General features: G+C 31.2%; 4 protein-coding genes across 4 annotated transcripts; 2 read left to right on the top strand and 2 right to left on the bottom strand.

The window, feature by feature from the left end:
- The first annotated feature begins 32 nt into the window (after positions 1-32).
- LOC119688951 (60S ribosomal protein L7) lies at positions 33-1,278 on the top strand. The gene is made up of 4 exons (XM_038103643.1): positions 33-153; positions 212-508; positions 608-953; positions 1,007-1,278. Exons 1-4 carry the CDS (start codon positions 143-145, stop codon positions 1,118-1,120), a joined length of 768 nt encoding a protein of 255 aa, XP_037959571.1. The 5' UTR covers positions 33-142; the 3' UTR covers positions 1,121-1,278.
- A 2,665-nt stretch (positions 1,279-3,943) lies between these two features.
- Positions 3,944-6,780, top strand: LOC119661988 (WD repeat-containing protein on Y chromosome). Its single transcript, XM_038071521.1, has 2 exons — positions 3,944-4,142; positions 6,248-6,780. Exon 2 carries the CDS (start codon positions 6,268-6,270, stop codon positions 6,712-6,714), a length of 447 nt encoding a protein of 148 aa, XP_037927449.1. The 5' UTR covers positions 3,944-4,142; positions 6,248-6,267; the 3' UTR covers positions 6,715-6,780.
- A 128-nt stretch (positions 6,781-6,908) lies between these two features.
- LOC119687707 (rab3 GTPase-activating protein regulatory subunit) lies at positions 6,909-12,259 on the bottom strand. Its single transcript, XM_038102120.1, has 9 exons — positions 12,057-12,259; positions 11,686-11,992; positions 10,701-11,623; positions 9,795-10,641; positions 9,517-9,733; positions 9,333-9,451; positions 8,171-9,269; positions 7,915-8,112; positions 6,909-7,160 (listed from the first exon to the last, which is right to left on the bottom strand). The coding sequence occupies exons 1-9, from the start codon at positions 12,130-12,132 to the stop codon at positions 6,987-6,989; spliced, it is 3,960 nt and encodes a 1,319-aa protein (XP_037958048.1). The 5' UTR covers positions 12,133-12,259; the 3' UTR covers positions 6,909-6,986.
- A 1,676-nt stretch (positions 12,260-13,935) lies between these two features.
- LOC119689072 (short-chain dehydrogenase/reductase family 16C member 6) lies at positions 13,936-25,292 on the bottom strand. The gene is made up of 6 exons (XM_038103818.1): positions 25,270-25,292; positions 15,151-15,304; positions 14,925-15,079; positions 14,491-14,851; positions 14,257-14,420; positions 13,936-14,192 (listed from the first exon to the last, which is right to left on the bottom strand). Exons 1-6 carry the CDS (start codon positions 25,290-25,292, stop codon positions 14,096-14,098), a joined length of 954 nt encoding a protein of 317 aa, XP_037959746.1. The 3' UTR covers positions 13,936-14,095.
- Positions 25,293-27,964: the final 2,672 nt, after the last annotated feature.

Below are 27,964 nucleotides of genomic sequence, written 5' to 3'. Positions count from 1 at the left end.
TTATATCAATTAACAATCCTGAGTTTCAAATGTCATTCTCATTGAATTGTCAAATTACAAGAGACCGCACGTGTTTAAGTGCAACGCATAGTAAATAATATCTGTTTTGTTTTTTGAGAAGTGGTGGAATAATTTCAGCAAAATGTCTGACAAGTAAGTTTGATTATTATTATAATTATAGTTAAATGATTTTATAAAATTTTGCATACAGATATGCGGTACCTAATAAATTACCTGGTAAAACAGTTTCGGTGTTGGCGCACCGTAAACGCCGTATATTGCAGGACAAGGCTACAATTGAGCAGAAGAAAAATGAGAAAACTAAACGCATTGCAAAACAGCGTTCACATCATAAATTTCGCCGTGCTGAATCATTTGTTATGGCTCACATCAAAGCGGAGCGAACTGGCCGACGTATAAAACAAATGATGCTACGTAAGAACATACTGGAGCTTAACCCTGAAGAAAAGGGCACAGAAAAATTGTTGTTAGTTATGCGACATGCTGGGTGAGTAATATTAAGATTTATTTTCATTTACAATAACATATTTGATGCTATTTATGATATTTGATGAAAATAATATGTTACTTATATGTTCTATTTTAGTAAGAAAATTTTTGATGAAACTACAAACAAAATCTTTAAGACTTTAAATATGCCAAAACGACACAATGCAATTTTTTTAAAAAATAATGCTGAAAGTCGTGTTTTGTTAAAAGTAATTGAACCTTTTGTTGTATATGGTTATCCTACACTTACCATCATACGAGAGTTACTATTCAAAAAAGGATTTGCCCGCGTTAATGGCAAAAAAACAGCAATACAATCTAACACAATGATCGAAGAGCAATTGGGAGAAAAGGGAATCGTGTGTTTGGAGGATATTATACATGAAATATATACAGTTGGTCCAAACTTTGAAGCGATAAAGCATTTCTTGTGCTCTTTTCTAGTAAGTTAATGGCAATCACTTAATTTATAAATATTTAATTATATTGTTTATAGCTATCTAATCCTCGAGATGGTTGGCAAAAGAAAGTATCAGTGTCTTTTAAACGTGGTGGAGAATATGGATGTCGTGATCATAATATTAATGAACTTATAGCTCGTTGCTTGTAAATGTATTTTTAAATACAGAATAAAAATTAAGTTAAAATGAAACTTGTTATAGTTAAGAAATTTATATATAAGTTTAAAGAAGAATGTAATTATGAAACGATATATAGTAACGTTTCACAGACGTTAAAGCTATATAAGTAAAATATAAAATATAAGTACAAGGCTTATATAGGAAGTATAATATAATAAATTGTATTTTTTTAAATATAACTAAATAGTTTTTTTTAAGTTGTAATTCTACATATTTTAATGAATATAGAATACAGAAAGGTAGTATATAATAATAGCTAAAATATTTAAGAGTGTTTTATTTAAATAATAACGTAATTGTTTAAAAACCTAATTGTATGTATTCAAGTTATAAAATAAGAATTTTTTAATTTTATAAAATATATTTAATAAGTATGATTTCTTTAGTGGTTGGACTGGATGAACGAGAACCGAATATATGTGCTTCATTTAAAATGGAAATGATAAAGTTTTTACAACTGATGAAGTTAATGTGAGTTTTTGGTTAAGCATGTCAAAAATACGTAACATGCAATCAAATCAAATTTAAGTAAAATTGTTTAAGCACTCTACAACCGGTGAATAGCTGAAAATAAAAATTAAGCTATGCATTTAGTTGAATACACGACCATTGAATTAATTGATGATTCCTTATGATTGTCTTTATTGTATAGATTCGTTCTGTTCTCTGAGTATGCTTGTTTTGGAGTATGCTATTTGGGTCAAACATATCGAATCGTTCGGGAATAATCGAACATTACATTGTGCTCAAGTGTTTGTTATTATATCGATTATAATAATAAAAGAAAACAAATAAAAGAAATATAGAATAAATTTGCTATTTGAGTAGCTCCCAGATTTTTGAACATTTAAGCTGTTAGATCTTAATGTTCGAATATATTAGAATTGTTGGAGCACCATCTTTAGAGAATTGTAAGGACCATCTCTTTAAAATGATCGTTTTTGTCGTTTCCCAATGTTGCAGTTTGAGGCTAGTTTAAGACGACATTTTTAAGGATATTTCTAAGCCAATAAAAATGAATACAATACAATTAAGTAAATTATTAATAGTATAATTTATTGACCATTTCTAGTCTATTCTTAAATATCAAGAGATAAATAAATCGTGTAAAAAAATGTCGAAAGTAAGCAGAAAATTTTTTTAAAACTTTTAAAAAGTTCTCTTTGTACATAGAAATTTTCTCTCACGTAATGATTATATTTTCATAATCTTTATTGATTATTAATATTTTTCTGGTTTATGCAATTGAAACAAAGATTAAAAACAAATTTTATTTTATTCAATTCTAAGAAATTCGACAGAATTTTTCTTCACTAAAGCTCTCTTAAAATCTGTTCAAAGATTGAGCAGCTTCATTTTCTGCCTAAACATTATAAATCGGTTTGTGCATCGACATGCTATCTCTGATAATACTACTGCAAAGCTTGCAAAGATATGCTTTCCAACTATAATCAGAGAACGAAAGTACTATAAAAAGAATAATTTCTTCTACTGCTTATAATTTATTCTTTTTAGCATATTTTAGCATATAGTATATATATGGCTATAGAGATAGCCATACATTAATGTCCAACGCCTTAGTTGTTTGTGTGGGCTTGAACAGTAGCTGTTCATGGCACTACGGCTATTGATGAATTATTGTATCCTATTCTACTCCTTACAAAACATATAGTATAAAATAAAAACACATTTATATTAAAAAAGAATGATACTATAAATAATGATAATATAACGAATGAAAGTATAAAATCGTAACCAAATGTATCGTGTTGGACATCTATATAAAAGTTATCTGTGGTATGATATTATCACAGAATTCATGAATGAAGTGATGAGGAATATAGTATTCACAGTCTAGTTTAATCAAACTATATTTTGTTCTTATGATGACTACTGTTTCATTAAAATCATTAAAACATATATAGTTTACAACTTGTCTGATAAATGAAGTGGTTTTTCAGCTAATAATTAATTGAAGCTAAAGATGAGAAAAAACAGTAAGAGTGATCTTGCTTAATAATCATCTATGCCTCTAGTACATAAGAAAATCCATGTAGTATACAAAGTATAACGTATTGCCTTCTTTCCAATTGATTAGCCCATTTTATTTTGTGATACCTTGCGGTTTTGGTAAATTTGTAGTTTGGCTATTAATCGTGGGAGTTGTCACTGATAAAGTATGACAAAACTTCAAATCAACAAAAGTTTATGTAAATAATTTACTTTGCAACCGCAAATGTTTGCGTGCTGAACAAAACTGATACATTCAGTATTCCCACCCCCTGACTGTTTAGCTTGTGACAGACAATCGGAATTATGCATAAAATAACAACAATTTTAATGTTGTGCTGTTCTAGAAATGAAACTATAAGAAATATAATTTGCAAATCAAGTACAACCCATAAAATTAGTATAATCACAGAGAACATAAATAAATATCATCCATTCCCTTAAAGCATATTAAGAAACGTAGACGATGTGTGCTTGTGAGGGAGGATACCCTACTTGTTGAATAGGATACCCACGAAATGTGGGTTAATTTCTTGTTGAAATATTTAAATATTTATTAATCTACACACAAAAGGACATCAACTTCTCATCAAGTCAACTATTTATTTCTTGAAGTAAAATAAAGTGTGCTGAATGATGCAGGGAGTTGATTGTTGTTACTGAAAGACTGTAGGATATTTTATTAGAATTTCAGTATAAAGGTGAGTTTAAAAATTTAACATAACAAATATTTATTTGAAAATAATTTTAAAAATATTTGTCAACAAATTTTATTTGAAAAAACGAAGGAAAATTCAATATGTGAAATAAAAAGTTTACGTGTGACAATATTTGGAAACTGCAGTTAAGCTGGCTAGTGCATATATAATATATACATGATATAATCAAAATAAATTGTGTCCTTTAATCCATCATCCATCAAGGCAAACATTATAATCCACTGTATCAATATATACAAAATACAAGCTGCCATATAAGAAGGTAAATATAAGTGATGAGTGATTGATGGTAAATTGTGGGTAATAGTAAACTATGTCGGTATGGCAGCGAATGTTGGTATTTTCTACAACTTCGAGTAGGGTAAATTATATACAAATCAGGTAAATTAGGTGTTACCATTGTGAAAACTTTATAAGATGTTTAATAAATAAATAAATAAACTTGAAAACTTTTAACCAAAAATAATAAATAAGTGCAATAAATAAATATTAACATAAGCGCAGTGCAAAAAACTCCTAGGAAATTTCAATTTACCTTACCTCAATTTACTTGAACTCGCACACGGCCTTAAGGGTAGAAAAAGTGAAATGCTGAGCTCCCGATTAAGTGCTATTTATAATGTCAATGTTCAAGAGAAAATATTAACCCATTAGTTTTTAATAGAGGATATGTTTTATATTGACCACTAAAGGCAGACAAAAAGAAAGATTAAAAATTATTTGGAAATAACAGAGTATGGTACAGCGCTTCTCCAGTTCTTCAAATTTTGGTTCAACTATGTCATGAGAGCCTGTGGCGAGATAATTACTAGCTAGAGTTTGGCAAGAGTTTTATGTTCGAATACAAATACTTATTATTTTCGGATTTCGTCTGCAAGCAAAAATTTTCGTCTTTGTGTTGCAGTGAAATAGTAAGAATATGTGTTAAAATCTCGCCAGTGTAAACACTAGGTTAAACTAGAAGTTAATGTAAATATAACTCGCTTATAGTAATGCTTGAAAGTGTTTGAACACAATGGTGTTCTAGAAGCTCTAGTATATTTGAAGATTTGATTCGAATGCTTGAAGTGCTGTAACTAGGTCAACTGATTATATGGCTATATGTTTTATTTCCATTTGTTTTATACCATATAAGTTCGCGAACAGTTTGCTTTACTCGTTCCACGTGCTCGAGCACGATCTTATGCTCAAATATTTATATGCCCGGAGCTTTGAACAGCTCAAAAAAAGTGTATGCGGTGCTAACAATAAAAACGTTTTTTATAGATTAAAGTTTTGGTAAATCTACTGCTTATGTCTTGTTTTGTGTTAATAGTTGTACAGGTCATTGGTCATAGTAGATAGTAATGGTAGTAGATATCTTAAATTCTAGATTGAATAGAATTTCACATTAAATGCTAGGTCTTAACAGTCCAGATATTAACGCTCCAGTGTGATACTGTCGTTTTTCGGGGGTATATTAGCTGTTGTATGGTGAATAGACAAGAAATAGACAATAATGCGGTTTAAAAAAATTCCTAATTTAAGATACATGCTTTAATTACTCGACAGATCTCGAGTTTTATTGTGTAAACAGTGGAGTATTCGAGCTTTACTCTTACTGCCATTTTTTCGTATATGTTCGCGATGTGTGCACATAAAACCACATGAACTTTTAACATATTCCAGAAATCTGCTGATATTCCACACTGATAGTATGAAGTGGTTTTTTGCAAATTGCCAAAATACCAGGTCTGTATTAGAATTATTTCTACATGCTTATTTTATAGGTAATCAAGTTTGTTAAATATTTTGTTAAATATACATCTATAGTATTGAAGTCTTAGACTGCGAAGGTATTCTTTTGTAAAAGGAGTTCGATACTATAACACATTGGATAAAGCCACCACTTTTCGCAGTTGAGATGATTTACATTTATGATACTGGCTTAAAGTAATGCAGTTTGAAAATCCAGCAGGATATCCTTTTTTTATAGTTTCCTAATTGCTTGTTGTATACCACGTACTTTAGGGTTATGGTTCCAATATCCAATGACTGGGTGATGGTGATACTGATTGATTACTTGATTGAGTTAGCAGAGAGGAAGTTTCAGTGAAATTTTTTAACTTCATTGTGCCTCTTCACAGTATATCTCTTTTTTGCTTTTCCGCGATGCAGCATTAAACAAAAACGTGTAGAGTTTAGTACATTTAATTTTTTATTTAAGGAGTCGTAAGCTGAAATTAATTTTATTTTAATATCCATGAAAACTATTTACATCTACTGGAAAGAGAAGGAGCCGAAATCTATATGATACGAAAAACATTCAATAAACACAAACATATTTAATTAATACTTTTTAATTATATTTTTTCTTTTGCTTTGTAGTAATTCGGCGTTGCAAATTTATGGATGACGAAAATTCTTTTCAACAAAATGCCATTAAAAACATATTTGCTTCATCATTGAGTGATCCCATTTTGGGTAAACATTTCAAACTACCAGGTGGCGATTGGGCACCAGAACAACGTATTAAATTGGATACTTCATTGTCCTATATACCAGTGTACACACATTTGAAACTACATCCAATAGAGGATATTAAACCAGTGTCAGCCCCACAGCTTATAAAACGTATTGCCCATGAAAACTATGAAGATTTACCAGAATCTGCTATTTCGAATGAAATTGAAATTGATGAACTTCCTCCTATACCAGCAGTTATCTGGAATCCGCCAGAGTCATATTCTGTTGAACATGATAGCGCAGACAGTCAATCATACTGCATGTACAACTGGTTTCCAAAAGATTGGAATTCGAAAAGTTTAGACAAAACAAAAAGATCTAATGAATAAATTTCTGAGCATATATTTTAGATATGAATCTCGCTAAGTTTTCTATTTATTTTTATAATACATAAAAGTAGCCATGAAATACAAAAACTAAAAAATAAAGATTTTAAATTTCAACTATAATTTATTTAAACAAACATAAAAAATAAACACATTTTTTTTAAATTTATATTATTAACAAATATGTATATATAAAGTTTAACCACAGTTTTGAATTTTCCTGATTTATATGTATATGTATATGTAAAGATGTGGGTCCCATTACCTTTAATTCTTCAACGTTGAAGTAACTTACAGGCGTCGTACATTTGTGCGCATATGTGAGTGTATGTGGTCTCGTGTCGGGAAAGACACTCGAACGCTTTAGTCACTAACTTGGTTAAGGCAACCAATTCAATTTCTTCTGATTCAGAGGCAGTTATCTGTGTGAATTTCGTAGGATTTTCTCTCTGTACAAATAAAAGATAACATACTGTTATATAAAATTTGATTTTAAAAGTCAATAATGATGAAAGAATCTATTTGCTTAATAACTGGTTTATGATTTATGAATTTTAACAACTAAATTAGAGAACCAATTCAATCCAAATTCAATGTAAATAGTACGTAACCTTTTAATTCTGTAGTGCATTTCGTGATATTCAGTACGCATAAAAGTGAACGAATTTGGAGAAGAAGTAAAAGCATAGCAACATAAAAAATCAAAAAATACATAAACGATAGAGTCCTGAAATTTTTTACAAAAACTGGCAGACTTAACAACACCGCGTTATCGAATCTCAGATTGGTTACAGGTTCCTTGGGGAGGTATGCAGATCTGAGGTCAGTTATTGCTTAGTACGATGAATTGATAAACAATAATCCCGTCAAGGCGTGGAGAGTGGTTATGAAGAAACCTCGCAGTTAATAGAGATTAAAAGTGCTCAAGTCCACTGACTCAACATAATAAAAAATTCTGACTTTTGCACGAAGAAGAGTTTGGAGCTCTGTGTGTGTGTAATTTCTGCTTGAATTTTTATGAATTTTACCTTTCTTAGCATAAAAAACTTAAAAACTGATTCTGCACTGCTAATATGTTATGTTTAAGGTAATTGAAAAGAAACCCAACTTAATCAATTAAAAATTATACATACAATATGTAAAATTTTGGTCTTAAAGTAGAAGTTTTTAAGATAGTGAGTCGAATACATTAATAGCACTTACGAGATCATCCAGAAAATATAACAACTGTTGTCCGATTGAAGCAATCTTCAAATAAGCTTGTTGAGATGAGTTCGAGTACAAGTTTAATCTTCTCCCTGCAATTTCAAGCAATAAAGTTCCAAGTTTCTCGTCTATGCAAGTTTCAGAAAGCAGACTTTCAGCAAACGCATCATAGCTATGTGCATACAATTCAACAATCTTAAGGGAAATTTGCTTTTTTAATTTAGAATTTATTAAATAAATTATTTTTATTCACCTGTCTTTTGATCAAACCCGTTTTATCCATTTTCCAGCTGTGTGCAAGAGCTACGATTTTTTTCATGTATTCCATGTGTTCCAACAGAAACAGTTGTTCGAGATCTTCTCGTATCAAATCCATTGACGCTGTTATAACATTGCATAGAAAGTCCTCACGTTGTTGTTGTAGTACAATATCAGGTTCGGGTAGTGTGAATGGTAGTTCCTTGTTGATGTCAGCAAAAAATGCTTTATTGCTCAAGGAGTCAAACAACGTCGTTATCGGTTTGTTCACTTTCAGTTGAAAGAATGTGATAAAGTGTAAAACCATGCAAAGCTCGTAATGCAATCGTAATAGCTCTTTAATTGCATTGTGTTGTTGTAGCGCTATAAGTTGCAGAGGTATTTGTCCTTCGGCTAAGTTTTCTTCAAATTTCAACTCACGCCCTTTATGATCTAAAGATGTCGAGAAATGCCCTAAGAACTCTAATGAAAGTTCCAGAAAATCAGGTATCACTGAAGCAGATATTTCAATGTCTTGCTGACACATTTTATTTTTAGGTAAGCGGCCGACTTTATGCACAAGTGTCATTGTCGATTTAAGTGGATATTTTAATGTGGCATTCCATAACGTGCAGCACATTCCATGCTTCAGCGCAAAGTCTTCTGTTTTAAATTGAGCTAAGCACGTTAAAGCTGCTCGAAAATATTCAATGCTTTGCAAGTTTTTGCTCCAATGTACCATATACTGAAAAGACATTAGACTCAGTAGAACTCCCGATTCCAAACTAAAGGGAAAATGACGGCGCAATAGTTTAAGCTTATCAAGTACAACATCAAAATCTGTATTAGCATTTGACTTATTCAAAACGTTTGTGATTGGCTCTTCAGTTTCTGTTGTGTTGTTTGTTTCTTTTTCTTCGACAGCTTTGTTGGTTTCTGTGGAAATTATTTCTTGTTCCACAATTTTGGATGGATGTATTCTTGAGTTAATAAGCCATTGAGCAGCTAAATCCGTTACTATTCCTTTACCACCACTAACTATGAACTTTAGGCTGCAATCTGGGCGTACATAAGGTAATTGTGGCATTACAGGTTCTGTACTTATTATAGGATATCTGAAAAGAGTAGGAGAGATTTTTTTTCAGTCTATGTTGATGGTAAAATTAAATATTACTTACTCTAAAATTGCACCTAATACGGCTACATCTTCTAGTTTCGCAATGAGTAAACTCCATTGTGCTTCGTCATGTGAGATTTGTTCCCAGCATTCATTTTCTTCGTTTTCATCGAACGACCCCTGGAATTCAAAAATTCACACCCAATTTGAAGAATACAATCAACAATCTATAATTTTTTATTTACTTCTCTACAATTTCGCCTTAGAATATTAGCGACTGTCTTACAAACAATAGCAACCATAATTCCAAGCGATTTAGGGCTTTCCAACAACATTTCTCTGACTTCTTGCCACCATGGAGAAATTGCATTATAAGCATGTTTGTTAACTCTATCCCCAGCCATTTCGCATATAGCACGCACCATTGCAGCTAAACGTGACATATCGGCAATCACCTCATCACTGTAAATGTTCATTATAATGTAATATACTTATGTATTATTATGATGTGAATTTATATTACCAATTCTGATAATGAAATGGTTTCTCTATCCAGAAATATAGCGATAGCACTAACATATCTTCATATGGTATTTGTACCTTTTCTAATTCTGTCTTGAATTGATTGAAGCATAAGCCGGTATCAAAGAATTTTCCGAACAGATTTCCGCTTACGTCACCGAAAAGTTGAGACTTATCACGTATTAATGGAATACTTTCCGAGTAATCTAACTGAAAAATACTAAGATAATCAACAAAATCGCCATCTTCTTGGTGAACTTCTTGAAAAGTAACTTTCCCAGTAACGGTGACTTGCTCGTCTGTTTGAGGTAAAAAATTGGTACCTCTATTGCCCAATAACAATACCAACTGGTTTATAGTAACCAAGTCTGAGTCATTTAGTTCTATCTCCTCATCAAATTCTTCGGTTTTAGGCGATTTCATGGCCAAATAAAAATCCACTAATCGTTTGTAATTCTCTAAGACAATCTGAAAATTCATTATTTCGGCTGACGAATGGCTCATTTTAGATATAGCAGTAGCGAATGCGACAATAACAGCTTGAAAAATTTCAGGTTTAAGTTGTTTATTTTTCTTTAAAATTTCGAGGCACTGCTGTTGTACTTCGATCGTTTGAAACTCTTCAGCTAGACTGAATATATCATCCTTCAGTTGCAGTGTGCTGATATTAGCATTTCGTAGTAAATTTTTAAAACGTTTTAGCAAATGTATATCTCGAGCAGTTTGTGAATTGGTTTCACTCAGCGCATAATGAAATGGTATTTGTATTTCTTTGACACTGCCGTCACTTGGATCAATAAACAGGCAGTAGATTAAGGGAGCGCGCACTTTTGCACCCAATGGCATACCTTTAGATAAAACATGAAAATAATGTGTACAATGTTATAATAAAGAGACCGTGTATTACCTAAGAGACCGTGTGTGTTATATGCCAATTGACCACTTTTACTAACCGTAAATGCAGCAATTTTGGGACCGTTTTGTAGCGCCCAAATTTCCAAACAACCTAAACGTGGTGCATAAATAATTAGAAATAATGCTTTTCTTTTGCGACTTTGTATTCCTTTCAGCGTTTTTTCTTTAACTGGCATAAATGCGCATTGTGCATCTCGGTAGCCCTTCCAAACACGTAATATAACGGACTTTTGAGTATCTACAAGCATAACGCGGTCCAAATTATCTGTGACAGCAGCTAGCTTACCATTCGGCGCAATTACTATACTAAACCCATCGCGTTTCCCATCAAATAGCTTTGAGCGAACACGCATTTGCGATTCTTTGCTTGGTGATGGTATTTCTTCAACTGGTTTTGCAGGCGCGCGACCGAAAATATTTCCAAGTATGTTTTTGTATGCCGAACCAATAACATCCTTTGCAACTTCACCCAAAGATATTGTCTTGTAACCTTCTTCTGCATAGTAAAATCCTAAATACGGTTCTGCGCCGACACCAATAACCAATGAATTCTGTACTGGCGTTTCGCATAACCGTGTATAGTAGCCAGTAGCTAGACATTGCTCTACAAAAAAATCGAATGTGTTTTGTCTTTGTGGGCATACAATTACCGCATCATTTACGATCGTTCCCCGATCATGCATATATTTGAATTTTTGATATTGCAGTATATAAGTTGGTGTTTCAGGCGAAGGTTTGGAATTCCGACCTAAAGAGTAGTTTGTGTTATTGCGCATTGTGTTAAGTAAAGAATATAGCTCCGATCCTTTAATAATACAAATACATTGCTCGTAAGCAATATACACTGTTGAATCAGCTTCAGAGTGTTTAGGCGCAGAATATGACTTAGCAGAAAGTACTGGTTCATCATGAAAACTACAAATTAACCAAATATATTATTAGTATATTCAATATTCCGACTTTTTTTTAATTCTTACTTTTGGGAGTAAATTTTAATGCCAGCATCTGTATAAAATAACAGCATACCAGAGTCCAAGCCGACGACTACACACGTCCACTCTGGTCCAACACTTACATTTTTGCCATAAATAGGTAAGCAAAGAAAACACGTTACAATTTGATTTGGATCGTCTAATTCACCACACCAAGTTAAGGCATAAGTTGTGGCTTGATTTTTGTTATCCCAACATGAAGACAAAAATGCTAACTTTTCTCCTTGACCAAATGCAATTAGTTCACCAGTTGGCGACACAGCAAAATTAATCGCATTCATCCAATTTTCATCTGAAATATAATGATTTTATGTTTATATATAAAAATCTCTTTGCAATTTATTTATATTTTATACCATGAGAAAGTCCAAAGTATTCTTGTACCTTATTGAAATCTTTAATATTGCCAAAAGTTTTAACTTCACAAGACATTGTTTTGCATATTTGTTTACAATTTTATTGTCGCAATCACCAACAGTGGGGATGTGTCATTATTGTATGATTTCAGCTGTTTTTATCGGAGCTAGCAGCGCCCACTCGCGCAAAATTTGCTTATTTGCTGTCATGTCAAATTGTGATTTGTGAAATGTCATATTAGTCACAGCGGGTTTCCACAATTTTTAAATCTTTGCGTTTTCGAAACTGAAAGCTTCATATATAAATTATTACACTTACTTAAAATAGTAATATATACTTTTATATTATTGTTTTATAATTTTAGTAGAAATAATAATTATTTTATTATTTTATTTCATATATATACATATATTAAAAGTGTGCAACTGAATATTATATAAAATTAATCTCTTGATCAAGGACCGTAAAAGTGATTATTTAAAAAAATATTAATTAATAACTTTTATTATTTGTACTTTAAAATACAAGTCAAAAATAATAATTAAATTTGTTTTATACTATGTTTTTTAATACTAGTTATTAATATGTAGCTTTTAATTTTTCTACATACTCCTTAAACAGCAGAATATATAAAATAGTTTATATATATGAAATATTAATATATATATATATAAATACATATGTATTTATAAATATAAATGATAAAATATTAAAACAACTATTTATTACTTTACTTTATGTGAGAAGTGCTTCTCTTTTATTCAGCATGGCCTGGATAGTGATACTTAAGACATCGATGTGGTATTGTAAACAAATAAATGGATGAGGAGCATGCAGATATGTTGGCAACTGCGTATAATATTCGACTGATATTGTATAAAATATGAAACCGTGCTATGTTCATGGAGGTGAGCTCGTGATTCTTAGAAATTATAGATGACATATTTAAATTAAATTAAATCAAACTTAATTTCCTTTGTTTTTTATAAATAAACTATTTAAAATAATTCCATTTTTGTGTTAGTGCGGTAATACTATAAGCACGGCATATATTACTTATCGGATAAATAGAATACTTCTCTTCAAATTCAAAACTTACAACTGTGTTAAATTTTACCTGAAGTATATTAATAATTTTTGTAACTTGAAAGCATACAAGAGTTAAGTTGTAGCACTATATTTACAGAATTTATTTGTCTAATTGATATAAATATAAAATGAATATTATCATTACGTATGAACTTCAGTTTCATTACAATTTTAATATACATACGTTTAGCATAGGTTTGCAGTAATACAAAACATTCCACCTTTTTGATCATATATACATTTGTGATATTTCGATTAACGAATGTATTTAACAATTGTACAATTGTATAAATATTTAAGTGTTAATTTATTAATTCATATTTGTAAAGATTTTCTTTGAGTTTACAATCCAGAGATAGTACACAATTTTATTATTAAATTAAGATGTGGAAGATGCTTTTTTTTGCATTCTGATTCGATGCATTGATTTCACACATCGAAAAAGTCTTATAAATCGTCGATCGGGATGTCCTTCAGAATTGCGTTACAGGGATTTTGACAGAAAATACTTACCTTTCATTTACAAATGCACTATTTTAAAGGTAAAAATTACATGATTACAAATTAGGTATATACCTACTAGGGGTAGTTAACCTTCCCATTTTATGTAATTGCCAATAGATGGTTCAATTACACATACCTGTTTTAAAATATTCGTGATTACCACCATATAGCAACTTTTTTTCAATAGTAATAATGGGCTATAGAGTTTCTTTTGAAATCAAAATGATTGAGTTTACTTTTAAAACACAATAATACTTTATTAATAGATAAAATATATTTGCATAACTTCATTGTGCTTAATGTAAATATTATCGAGCATTTTTAAAAATAAGCCTTTTCTATAACATATAAGTCCACGTTAATATAATAAAATATTAAACCGCTATTAATATTTAATAAAAAAATACCAAAAAAAATAATTAAAAGAAACTAATTCAATAATTTTCTATAAATCCGACTCAACGCCGCTGTCAATGAAGTCCTTCAGCATTATTCCACAATTGCTTGGAAGCAAGCGGCTCCAATTATTAATATGCAGTAAACTTAGAACAGAAAAATTGAATAATTTAATTGAATAAATATGTATTCTTATATTCGCTATGTCACCTCGTCGGAATTGTGGTTTCCAAGACATTCATTCTATGTGCGTCAATAATATGTTTAGCTACTTCTTTCGGATCCAATAAACCCAGCACTGATGGAAACTTGACTTTTGGCCTCTTACAGAGACCGGTATTTGTCATATATGGGTAAATCGTTGTAGTTTTAATCTGTAATGATAAAACATAGTGTAAGCAATTCAAAAATAAATCGATTTCCATTGGTGTTTTATCAAATTACAAGATTCTTATACGGTCCGTCGCGAAGTTCTTCATGTAGTGCTTCCATCATGCCACGCACAGCAAATTTTGTTGCACAATATGGTACTAAATTAGCTAACCCAACTACACCTGCAATTGATGACATGCAAATAATATGACCACGGCTTTCTTCTTTCATTTGGGGTAAAAATGCCTCCAGTGTCCAAAATTGTGAAAACACATTAATATCGAAGACGCGTCGTATTTCCTCTGGTGTATGCTTATCTAACGGATGTGTGGGCATTATGCCTACATTATTAACTAGTACGGTTATAGGACCAATATCGGTCTTTACTTTATTGGCAAGTGCCAGCACATCGTCTCGATTTGAAACATCACAGCTGTTTAAAATATTTTTATTAGTTTTCGTATAAGTAATAAAATAAAAATAGCTGCAAAGATTTCGAAACTCACGTATAACTATGCACCGCACCTTTGGAGAGCCGTTTTGCTTTATTAACAGTCTCCTCATTGTTTTTCTGATTTATATCGACACAGATAACTGTGCTGCCAAAAGCAGTATAATGTAATGCTAGTTCACGCCCAATTCCATGCCCCGTACCTGTAATCTAAAAATGAGAAGAAATAAATCTTTACATGTCTATAATAACACTTTTATTGGGATAGGAATTTAACTTACCAAAACCACTTCATTGCATATATCCTTAAAATTTTTTGGAAATATTTTATCCACGGCAGAATAAATAAGTTCCATTAGAATTTTGATAAAGAGCAGTAAAAACTCGGCCAGATCTTGAACTATATTGAATATACGTTTAGATACATTGCTGGTACTAAAAAATAATGAGAAATGTTCGTTATTTTTAATTTGAAATAATTTAATCGAATTGAATAATATTTGAAGTATTTATTATGTTTTGATAAAAGAAAACTTCTTAATAAAAGCGTTGGATAAAAATTTGCATGTAGTCAGACAGTTTTGTCAGCAAGTCGATATGTGACATTATCTTGTTGAAATGAAAACTTTCCAAGCCATGTTTACGTACTTTATTATTGAACAATATTGAACATGATGGGTTTTATAACTAAAGTAGTATTACAGGAGACGATAGCTGCAGATTTTGTTGCGAAGAAGAGGAAACAGCAGAATACATTCTGTGTCACTGTGATAGTTTCGCCAGATTTAGTTTTTGCTACTTTTCAACTGCCTATCCACTTGTAACGGAACTAGGCAACATTTCTCCAAAGGACATAATGACGTTCTTATCTGCTACTCATCTATGGAACTAAAGTGGGTGTGTCCAACAATTCTCAAAGGATGCAGTGACGTGGTGACAAGTTCCCAATCCGTTTAAAATATATATATCTATCTATAACTAAAGTTTACTGATATTGTAATAAAAAAAATTCTTTTTTGAAGGAAGCAAGTTATATATTCTTTTGGGTGTCTACAGCTAATTTGGATCACCATTGGATTGCCTTGCCCAAATGCAATTATTTGAAATTTTAACAAAAAGTGAATCCATCCTTAATAATTTTGTGGTCAAAATTTTGTGGAAGCGTTCGAATACTTTATGGGCCTGTGTACTGAAGTTACAACGCGAACGATGATCGTGTGAATTCATATCACGATTGAATGAATCAATTTGCATTATAGAATATGATATATATGGAAATAATTTTTAACTAGCTGCAATAAAGCATATAACATAATGCTTGAAATGATTGTGGGAATTGGTTTATTTTTATCAAATATATATACTGATTTTCATGAATCAGTATCTATGTCGAATCTAAAGCAACTTGTGGCCATAAAGAATATTCTATATTCATTTGTGGATAGAATTAGTTAAATTAAAGTTACCGAAGAAAGGCGAAAAGATAAATAGGGCTCTAAAAGTATCGATGATTTTACCCAATAAATATTGTGGTGGAAAGCACAAGGTTCTCGGCATCCTGGTAGCTCACGGTAAATCGCCATGATTTGGACGTGAACAATAGAACGCGAGTGAAGATACTATATCCACAAATCATAACATACTCCTATAACAGAGTCAAAGTTATAATACAGATAGCCTCTGTTTCATCCTGGAGGCCAGAAACACATCATCATCAACAATAGAGTATATTTGTAGTTACGAATAGAAAAAGAAATGAAAATTTTCTATAGTATATTTATAAGTCTATATAAATGCGTGTGTATTTTAAGCCGTTAAATATATATTTATATGCACATGCATTAGAAATATACTCTTTTGCCAATTTATAGACATATTCGGAGAATTTCAACTCACACATTTCAAATGATTCGTATCTGCACATTATCTTAGAATCAATTTGAATTCAACTGGTATGAGGTGAGTCGAGTTGGAATCGCACTGAGTGCAATTCGGTTGTTTTTATGGCGGATTTTATCTATGCAATTTAATTGAAGGTCACCTTAAAGTTCTCTGAACTGATTACAAATTAACAATAAACAGATTTTGTTCATATAATTAAGTCAATCAATATTTTGGACAGGTTCTGTTGTACATTTTATTGGTTGTAATTGATGTTTTCAAAGAGATACCCTTGTACAAATAGACTTTTGTGTGAGTGTGCGATTTGAGAAAATACGAGTATCTCAGTACCTTTAAAAAATTTATTAGCAAATGAAAAAAATTTGATCATTTATTAATTACTTGATTAAATAATAAGATTTTAGAATAATTAAGAAATATACAAGATTATTATATACATAAATTATGAATGGAACTTAGACAATTAGACAAAAAAATACGTTAAAGTAAGTTTTTTAATTTTTCTTTACTGTTTTTCCTTCAGTTCAATATACATACTTTTTATTATTTATATTTTTAATACTTTTCAAACAATTACTTTTAACTATTATTGTTATTATTATTTAGTCAAGTTAATTAAGTTGAACGATTTAGCACATCGAGTTAGATATATATTGTGCTCCCTTCATGGATTCAGAGTATTTCTCTAAGTGAGATTTTTTCGATAAATAGTGGTACTGAACCTACTCTGTCAAGTCTTGTTTTTTCATTCTGTATAAGATATCCTCTTATATATTTCTTCCGTTTATGTACCAATACCCTGCAAATTTCCAGCATGTGCTTTGAGGTGTCATTGTTGTCTTTCGCATAAAAGCTACAAAGAGCAAGTTCTCAGTTTTGCAAAGTCATAATTTAAGATCCTTCAGTACCTGTTAGATTTTCGATAACGGTTTCTTTAAATCTGAGCATGGGAAATTGTCGCACTGAATTTGATCTGGGAATTAAGCTTGATGTGGAAGCAATTTCTATAGAAATTAATATATCTTTGCAGTGGTAATTGCGCTCATGTATGGTATTTTCTTGATAGCAAATCATTCTTTTCTTTTCCGATCAAACAGAGAGATGTTTTCTCTTTGAAATATTATTGGAAATGATTTAATAAAGCTGTGTAGTAATTATCATTGACTGTTTGTCTTGAGATTAATTATACCGCGTGCGTATCATTTCAATTATTCGAAAATAAATACATTGTGTGTACTATTAACATATATGTTCTAATGATATTATAGGTTCTGCAATGTGTTTATTTGAAATATTAACGTTTCGCGCCCATAGGGGCCTCGCAAAAAGTTACTGACTGTGGATTCTAAGCACTTAATAAATATTTTGAACAATTTGGTTTGATAATGGCATTAACAATATTCGAAATATTTCCGAATGTTTATATAGTAACCAGATTCATGTTCACACTTCCAGTCAGTATAGCTTCCACGGAAAGAAGTTCCTCAAATTTAAAATTGATTAAGACGTACTAGACGTACAATAATGATTCAAGAGAGACTATCTCCATTCGAAATTCTATAAACTGAAGCGAAAATAGCAGCTGGCGCAAATTATGAAAAATTGAGTGAAGCTAAAAGTAGGAAAATTCATTTATTTTAATTTGTGTTATTTTAATTTGATTAGCAATAAAACTTTCAGTCATGCTTTGTCATATTAGTGGATGTAACTCATTTACTTTTACAACTGGATTATAAAGGGGGCCTCGCAATTCTAATGTCGCCGACGTCCAGAGTTGGTCTAGCTCCGACACTGCCTAGATATCTTAAAACTTTAGCTTCATTGGCATAAAGCGGAGATGAAGAAATTGTCCAAAATAGCTGACTCTACTTGAAATCAAAGTCAAATTAGCGTATCCGGGAAATTTGAATCTCGACTTAATATTAATCAAGTAAATCTTGTTATTGCGGTAATTTTTTTTAAGGTTCAAAGACTTTTATTATAAACCTACATTGACATAATAGCCCTTTTAATGAGAGATTATATAAATCAATTTGTATTTCAATTGTTATATGAGCATCTGACATGACTTTGGTATATTGAGGAAATAACATTCAGAAGCAAACATATAAATATCTCTTACGAGTCTTGTAAATTGTCCTATTATAATTGTCCAAAACTATTGTTTATAAAACAACTATGAGTACTAGAGCTAAAACTATATTGCAAATAATCTAGTACTGTATTGTGATGCAAATAAATAATTTTGCACACGGTAGGACGGACAGACAAACAGATGGTTGAGGACATTTGTTTTATTACATTCCTATTATTTCTTACTATAATTTGTTAATTCATAAGATGAGATCTCGATTAGAGACGTCGATTCATCTGGAAGCAATGTTAAATACACTTAACGCATACATAAAGCAATCCACGAAGTTGTTTATAAATACTGGTAATATAAGCATTATTTTCCAACATATATTAGACATATATTTTCAATGGTTAAAAAATTGCCGTCTATTGCCAAATGTAGAATTGAATTTTTTCCAATCTTCTTCAGACATCTCTAAAATATGGTTTTTCAATGCAACAACAGCTTCATCCGCCGACGAAAATCGTTGTCCAAGCAATTTATTCTTTACGTTCGACGTTCGGGAACAAGAAGAAGTCATTGGGTGCCAAATCAGAATGGTACAGTGGATGACCCATCAATTCGATTTTGTGAATGTTCGTTGTTAGTTGTTGTTAGATGAGATGTGTGAGCATTCGCATTGTCTTGATGGAGATGGAGAATGATCTGACGGTGCTTGTTGGAATTGATTGTTTAACATTCTTTTAATGGTAATGGTACTGTTGCCACATGACCAGTTTTCCCGAGAAAACAAACGACCATTTGTTTCAAAGTGCTTCGAACTTTTGTAGGGTTTGGTTTGTCTTGAAACACCTATATAGTCGACTGCAGTTTATGTTTCAGTTTAGGCGCATATATCCATGATTCGTCACCTGTTGCACAGCTAAATGATAATTCAATATTTTATATAAGCTGGTGAAAATAATGCTTAGGGTTCCCTCAATTTCACAGTATATCGCATAACGATCTTGCATTATCAGTTTTTGCACAGCATCCATGTCTTCTGGCTTAACAACTAAACAACTGATTTTGGACGATCTTCACAAATTTCATCTGTGAGCGAACTGCGGCCACAATTAAAATCATTGTACAGGCATTTCGCAATGGCAAAGGATGGAGCTTCATCGCCAAATGTGGAAGTAAGTTGATCGATGTACTTTTCTTGATAATTCACGTTGAAAGTCATCGTGCGTAATAAATCATCGCACGAAAATTTTCTCGTGTTAATTCCATTTTTTCGCGGGCACTCTAGAAATCACTGTAAATAATACAAATAATGCTCTTTTGACAAAAAATAATAAGGTAAGTTATGTTTAATAATGCTAAACTTTAGTATGGAAACGTCAGATGACACTTGACAACAGTCAGTCTTACCAAGGCACAAAATTTAAATAGTGACCCTCGTAAAAAAAAACCGGATCGAGATATTTTGCTAGAATTAATGAGCTCATTGATTTTTTTACGTCTTAATATATAGAACAAGAACTATAATTTATTTTGTGTTGATTTGTTATAACTTGGGTAGTACATTCGCTTCTAGAGAATATTGCTAAATTATTTAGTAATAGGTTTTGCTGTGAGTACTGATATCTAGACTAATGATCAATATCTATATGGAAATCATAAAGGATTCGTAAGCATTGGATTTCAAAAAAATAAAATCATGCTAAAGAATATCATGCTAAAGAGCGTTCTCAAGTAATTAACTCCCAATAAAGATAGATATAAGTTCAGTTTAGTTAGCTGGAAAGTCGGCTGATTAAAGAAATACCACAAAGTTTTTATCACTCAGTGGGTTATAAAAAAGTATTTTGGGCTATTTAAAAATAAATTGTGATCAATAAAATCTTATTGATGCATTTGTAGAAAATGTATCTTCTAATATAAAAAAACCGCAACTCGATCTTCTAACACCATTACGTTTGTAGACACTTAGGCTGAAACGAAGACAATTATACGCAGAATGTTAGGGGATTCTAATGAATTTCTGAGCCTAACTATCAAATATGGAGCATCACAAGGTTTAGTCGGTTTAGGATTACATGAGCTACCCAGAATGAACTTCATTATTTATATAAATAAGACATAAACATAAACGATGCCTAAGACACAAACTATACGAACTATTTATGAGTATAGATAAATTCACCATTGCGGGAACGAATGGCTTGTTGATTAATCGGGATAGACTGTGAGGTCACTTTAGCTCTATTACCTACATAAAATAGGAAAAAATTTAGAAATCTTTAAAGCTGCACCAAACTTATAATTCACTAATTGCACTAATTGGAGGGCTTTTACACCTATCGATAAAGACATGTCGCATTTCGACAAATGAACTGAGCAAAAGCTGCCATGATGAAGTTTTGGAATCCAAGAATCACTTTTTATATCTTTTTCCATGACTACAGGCGAAAAAACGAACTTCGTTGTCTAGAAGATTGTTTCCTCAGCAGCCTGGCAGGGGTGGTTAAGGTAGACTTATAGGACTTTTATAACATCATCTGGAAGACCAAATGGTTTAAAAAGGATAGCATACGGAGTTATAAAAAAAATAATGCTTAGAACAGCTGACTGCTTCCTGTATCGGAATGGGCAATAGATATCTCCAAATAGAAATATTGATACTTGTCTTAACACGCACAATCTTAACTGAATCTAACCTGCTGTTAGTGAGGCAAATTGTTTTCTTTATCTGAATTTGTTGTTGTTGTTACTAAATATGAGTATTATTGGATATTAAATACATACTAATACAATACAATAAAAAAAGGAATTTTTTTTGCAAGCAAATAACTAATAACAAAAATTTTTATAGAATTTAAAAGTAAAAGTAAAAGTAAAAGGTTAGATAGAGGGTTATATCAGTATTTAGTTAAGGCTGATTTACGTATTTAAATTAAAGAGCGTTACTTACATTTTTCAAATGTATCTATATACTTATTTAATAAAACATGTCAACATTTGTTTCAAAATTAATACCTATGTGGGCACTCCGAAATCGAATTCGAAATGCCTGTCCTTTCATCGCTGACATCAGTGCATATCATAACGCTCAGACATAACTCAATGAACTCCTCTTAAATGTATCTAAATAATTACACAAATATTTTCATTTGAAATTTCAATATTAAAAACAAACACTTTCAGCTGCAGATACTTTCGAAACATGAACTTAGATAGAATTTTGGTGTGGATAAATTATTATTAACAATTTGCAGTTTGCAAAAATGTTTCGAAATCCGAATGTGCAACAACAAAATCGGCCTTTGCACTTTACAGTGCAAATTCAAATTGTCGAATTATCACATTAAGTAGCCCTCGTAGCTGGGCTGCTTCGATAACAGCAGTATGAGCCAAAGCAAAGCGAATGGGTCCACAGGTGCTAATTATTCGCAAATATTTATTTTCACTCTGAAGCAGCACTTTTGATTTCAATTGTGCGAACTTGTGTGCATTAAAAAAACGAGTACTTCCAATTATAAAATTAAACCAAAAAACAAAAAAAAATATTTTGAAAGAATAATTTTAAAGCTTTATAGGCTTTATTTTAAGCTACATGGGTCTTTCGATGTTGAGTGTTGTGTTTAAATTAGACGCCGCGACGTCGTTCATTAATATTCCATAAATTCACGTCTTAGATATGCGAAATTAATATTCACAGCAGACGTGAAGCAGTGCCAGTTTTAGGTAAAGATGGACTCGTTTTGCGATGGAACAAATCAAAATTAAAGATTGAACTCAGGCTCAAATTGCAGTGCTTTTTGCACGAAGGTTAAATTTCTTATTGAACAGTCCAAAACTTTAGGTTTTTATTCAAATATTCGAATAGAAGTATTTCGGCATGAAGATATATTTGTACATAAGGCACACATTGCAAAACTATGTACAAACACTTGGTAAACATTTTATCGGAAAGCCTCAAACATAATTTGGATCGCAAAATGACATTTCCAAAATACCAAATGAAAGAGCCATGAAATTGAAACTACAGTAAGCTAGTTTATAAGTATTAAAAACTTTCAAATTTTTAAATTTTGCTCTCAAGAAAACTAAGCTAGTTGTGGGTTAATAAATATTTATTACACATTTTATTATTTATTAAAGCTTTCACGTGAAATCGCCCAGTAGCCGGTACTACGGCGAGAAGAGACATATTGTAGCAATTTCAGTATTGATTACACAAAGCCCTTTAAAGTTTTGTGAACAAAGTCCAGAACTAAATCTAGAGAAGAGCTCTTAATTTGTTTTGGTGACAGTCACAGAGAATATGCATAGTAGTTTGTTACACGTTAGGTAACTATCTAAATAGATAATGCTAAATAGATATATATTTTATATCATAAACATTCTTCCCTCTTCTTCCATGATATTAATATCTATTGTCAACTTAAAAATAAGTAAGTAGGTTAAAATAGTTGGCGACGCCAGTTAAGAGCGTGATTTCCAGAGTCGAACTGAATAAATCGGGAATAAATTGGTAAAAATATAGTAATATAGAGTATATATAACAATATAGTATTATTAATATATCTATATACAAATGAGTATATGCATGAGAAACAATTCTTGGAAATAGAAAGGGGTTCCAAAAACAATATAGCATTGAGGAAAATGCTTGACTATTTAAACGTATAAATATGTGGTGAAATAAATTATTTGAGTGTTAGATATATGTTTAGTTCATAATGGATCTTAAAAATATAATTAATATAAATAAATAATAGTTCAAATCTTAAACATATAATTTTATTCTTTGAATGTATTTAGTCATGCATAAAAATATTTAATCAAAAGAATCACACCATTATCATTAACATAGTCACTGTCATTTACATTAACAGATCACTTATCAGATCACCTCTTAATAAGCTAGAGTCACCACTCTACCTGTAGTAGAGTACAAAGCTTATCTTACAGAAAACACCTCACTTAGAATTACAATAAAGACACTTGCTTCACAAAGATTCCCATATAATCGTGTAGTATAGTATCTCTCTCCACTTTTCTACACTACACATCAGTAGAAAATATTTAAAAATTGAAATATGTGTCAGAGTCATTTATGTTAGTATCACAATGGTCTACCTATTTGATATAGGTGGATCTTAAATTTTGGAATCGTCATTTTAATATGTGATATTTGTAACATAGTAAAAAAATATTCATATAATCTTTTATCATAGATCTGAAATATGTGACAGTTATTTATGATAATAACACAAAAAATTTTTTTGTGTAAGTAAATCCAAGCGTTGGTACTAACCAATGCTGTCATGATCTACGGTATTTATCAAAATTACAAATTACAAAAGTCATACACTTTTACAACATCTTTTGAAATTATTGCACTGATCTCTTATCAAAGTACGGAAGCATGTGAAAATTATTAATGGTGATATCATAATAATCTATTTAGTGGATCTTAATTTGTTGGAAACTCTATAAATGAACAAGATGGTGTGGTATAGCATATAACAACATAAACACCAAAATAAGAACACAAAAACAGTTAGATATCGGAAGGAAGTCTTGAACTGATCTGCAATCAAAGAAGGGTATAACAAAGGAATGGTAACACCATAATGAACTAACTATTCAGTTTAAATATATCTCAACTTCTTGGAATTTCCATTTTAACCAATAATACATATCAAAACCAAAGAAGACAGAAACTTTAGAATATTGGTTAAAAATGGTTAACTAATCCATAGTCAAAAAATAATATATGCGATCTTTTCGGTGTAAGTGGATCTCAAGTTGTTGGAATTTTCATTTTAATTAAAGAAGACATAAAATTTAGAATATCTTTAGAAAATATTAACTAATCTAGAACTAAAGAACTGAAAATTTCAAAGTTATTTATAGTTATATCACAATGATCTTTTCGGTGTAAGTGGATCACAAGTTGTTGGAATTTCCATTTTAATTGAAATTCATTTTAAAGAAGACATGAAATTTAGAACATCGTTAGAAAATATTAACTAATCTAGAATTAAAGAACTGAAAACTTTCAAAGTTATTTATGGTTATATGACAATAACTCTTCTTGACTCTTCATCTTAATTTGTGACATATAACAAAATCACAGAAAATGTTTTTTTGATTTTGATTTTAATAGTTCTATCTAAATAATAATACATTTGCAGAACTATTATTTTTATCGTTTTAATTGCTCTAGGTCAGTGCTTTGAATAGCAAAGTTGTTCAATTGATAAGTTCAGATCTATTGAACTAGAGTTCAACCAATGGTATTGAAAAGCACAAATTAACTCAAATGTGGTGAATGAAATTCTGAATAGGTGAGTACGTTAAGTGCGGTAAATGCGGTAAATGCTTGCTGATATATAATAAAAATTCTGAAATTAGTGCAGATACTTACTGTATAATTTCGTGCTCAATCATTTTTATTTTAAATTTCTCGAATTTCTGAATTTTTCGAATTTCTTGTTGTTTATTTAGAACCACAAACAGTTTTTTTCAAATTTCACTTGTTATTTTTATATAATTGATTTACATATAATTTTTCAAATTTTTAATATTATTTGATTTTTTTCTGTTTTCAATAAAAAAATGCAAATGCTATTATGCACTTCCCCGTAAGCACCCGTTTCTGAAATTGCGAAAAATTTCAATATGTTTACTTTCGTTTTCACTGGCCAACTGAGTGGCGTAACCTGCATAGAAGAGAAATGTTGCCACAAATGCGATTGCAAGACTACACAAAGCAACTGAAAGCAACTCAAAGCAACTTAAAGCGACTAAATCAAGCGAAATAAGACTCTATAAAAAGTATTTGGCTCGCTATACATTCGTTGGCACTTCCTACATAAGCATAAGCATACGCCTGACTGTCTGGCCTGTTTTGTCTGACTGTCTCTTTGGTCGGCACATTGTGGGTCTTTGAATGGGTTTACTGGTACGTGTGCGACTGCATTTCTTTTGCTGTCTACCATTGAACTTAGCGATCCAGTCATGAGGGTGAGATGCCCTATAATAGCGGTTTCACAGCCAAGTAACGACTACTTGCCGCAATGTGTCTTTTTGCGAAAAAGCCTTATGTTGCATAAAATGCACTCGATATGTGTTGCGAAGAAATTGAAGTGTGTGTGTCAAATAATTGTAATTGCATTGGAAGACTAATGCCGTGCAATGGTTTTCTTGCTATTATCTGACTATTCGTTTGGAATTGTTTCTATTATATTATCTTCACTTTATATTTTTGTGGCAGTAAGGAAAATGCATAGGAAAAGTGTTTTGCAACGCTTTAGCAAAAAAAATATGAGTGCACGTCAGTATGTGCGAGCCAAATGTCTGCAACATTTCGTAGCGTCACGTCTCCGACTTGTGTACGAGCACAACAATTGTGTCACATATTTTTCTAACAATTCCATTGCACGCGCTTTTGCTCATCGTACGTTACCGCACACTGCGTATGAGCAACACAAATTCGCAGCCGCGGTGCATCGCGCCCAACTTGGGAAATTGCATACGCGTCTGACTTTTCTCACAATTTCATTTCTGCCACATTGCCACATTGCCGCTTCGCTGTTGCGACTTTTATTGTTGCAGCAACAACTTTTGCTTTCATTTCTGCAGCTTGCAACAATTTGCAGTAAGGAAATTGCACGCGGAAGTGCAGTGCGCATCTGATAATGTGCCCGACCGGTTTCGAAGCTGTCAACAACAAAAATTTATCTAACACAGTCGATAAAGCGGAATTTTATTATCGCAAAAAGGCAACAACACAGTTTTTTCTTTTTGAATTATTTTTAAAATTTTTATCGAGAAGAAACTAAAGCTTTATACTTGAAAATTGTGATTTTTTGGTATATCTTTAAGTTGCATAAAAATTTTTGCGATACACAACCACAACACTGCGCCGTTCGTCAATGACTGACTTAAGCCGGGCACACTTCACAACGCGTTAAGCTCGACTGTTTGTCTTCAAATTTGGTGTCGAATTGATTTTGTTGTTTTCTGCTTTAGTTTCCTAAATTCAAGTCAACTTCAACGACAAAACCTGCACGAATTGAGGAACGCTTATATGCGTAATCACATACCTAGGTCTGATTTCATATAGCAAAGCCTCAGAAAATTCAATGGTTAAACACTTCTGCAATTACGAAACTTTGAACAATAAAAACCAACCATTCTCGTAACCATCATAATCTCATATTTAGTTTTGAAACTGATATCAGGATGATTTCAAAAACATATCATAAATTCTTTACGCTATCCCTAGAAACATACGGAAGTATTATAAAAATTGTGATCTTAAACGAGTTTTACAAAATTTTATATATTAAAATCTGTAGGTGTGGCAATAAGTTGGAAAATGGTTGTACTAGGATAGGTTAGATTGGAGTGGCGGGGGCTTATGTCTGAAGTCCACATGAGCTTAAATAATGGTCTCTTGTGATACTTGATTATACTATTCCACATTTATTTTCGACGAATAACATCTCTCGGCCAAAGTTTATTGTCAATCTTTGAATAAAATTACTGACGTCGTTGCGTTCCCGAAAACCTCTGAAGGATATAATTTTTATATAATAAACGTTCTAAAGAAAACAGATATAGATAATTGATAAATTATTAATTTGGAAATCTATTAATACTGATGTCCAGCTTATAAACAAAAACTTTGTGAAAATACATAATAAATTAAGATTCTACTGTTTATTCTGTGTGATTATGTATTATCTAATCAGATAATATTATCTGTAATATTATCAGATTCTACTGCTTATTGTATGTAATCATGTATTATCTGATCAGATAATATTATCTGTAATTCCATATATTTATGTATATAAAGATGCAAAATCATTTTTACCTGGTTAATCAATATGTAAATCGATTTTGCGAGACCGTTTTTGTCGTCGAGGCCTAATGGTATAAATTTGTAAATGTCAGTAGTATTTCCACACAATTCATTATTGAATTCAAAATTAATCATGTATACAAATCTTCGAATTCGAATTGAATATACATACATATATTTATATTTCAATTGATATTTTTAAGATGTTATCTTAAGTGTTAAATATCTGGTTCTTATAGTTTAGTATCTT

Source organism: Teleopsis dalmanni, chromosome X (assembly GCF_002237135.1).
Source record: "Teleopsis dalmanni isolate 2A chromosome X, ASM223713v2, whole genome shotgun sequence".
Taxonomy (NCBI): Eukaryota; Metazoa; Arthropoda; class Insecta; order Diptera; family Diopsidae; genus Teleopsis; species Teleopsis dalmanni.
This window is presented reverse-complemented; position numbering and strand designations above follow the sequence as displayed.

Coding starts and splice junctions, on each gene's coding strand:
- LOC119688951 (XM_038103643.1), top strand. Junction 509..607: donor TTAGTTATGCGACATGCTGG/GTGAGTAATATT, acceptor GTTCTATTTTAG/TAAGAAAATTTTTGATGAAA. Junction 954..1,006: donor ATTTCTTGTGCTCTTTTCTA/GTAAGTTAATGG, acceptor TATTGTTTATAG/CTATCTAATCCTCGAGATGG.
- LOC119661988 (XM_038071521.1), top strand. CDS start 6,268: ATGGATGACGAAAATTCTTTTCAACAAAATGCCATTAAAAACATATTT.
- LOC119687707 (XM_038102120.1), bottom strand. CDS start 12,132: ATGTCTTGTGAAGTTAAAACTTTTGGCAATATTAAAGATTTCAATAAG. Junction 11,993..12,056: donor ATACTTTGGACTTTCTCATG/GTATAAAATATA, acceptor ATTATATTTCAG/ATGAAAATTGGATGAATGCG. Junction 8,113..8,170: donor CGGGTTTGATCAAAAGACAG/GTGAATAAAAAT, acceptor ATTTCCCTTAAG/ATTGTTGAATTGTATGCACA.
- LOC119689072 (XM_038103818.1), bottom strand. CDS start 25,292: ATGATTGAGCACGAAATTATACA. Junction 15,080..15,150: donor TATGCAATGAAGTGGTTTTG/GTAAGTTAAATT, acceptor TCTCATTTTTAG/ATTACAGGTACGGGGCATGG. Junction 14,852..14,924: donor GGTGCGGTGCATAGTTATAC/GTGAGTTTCGAA, acceptor TATTTTAAACAG/CTGTGATGTTTCAAATCGAG.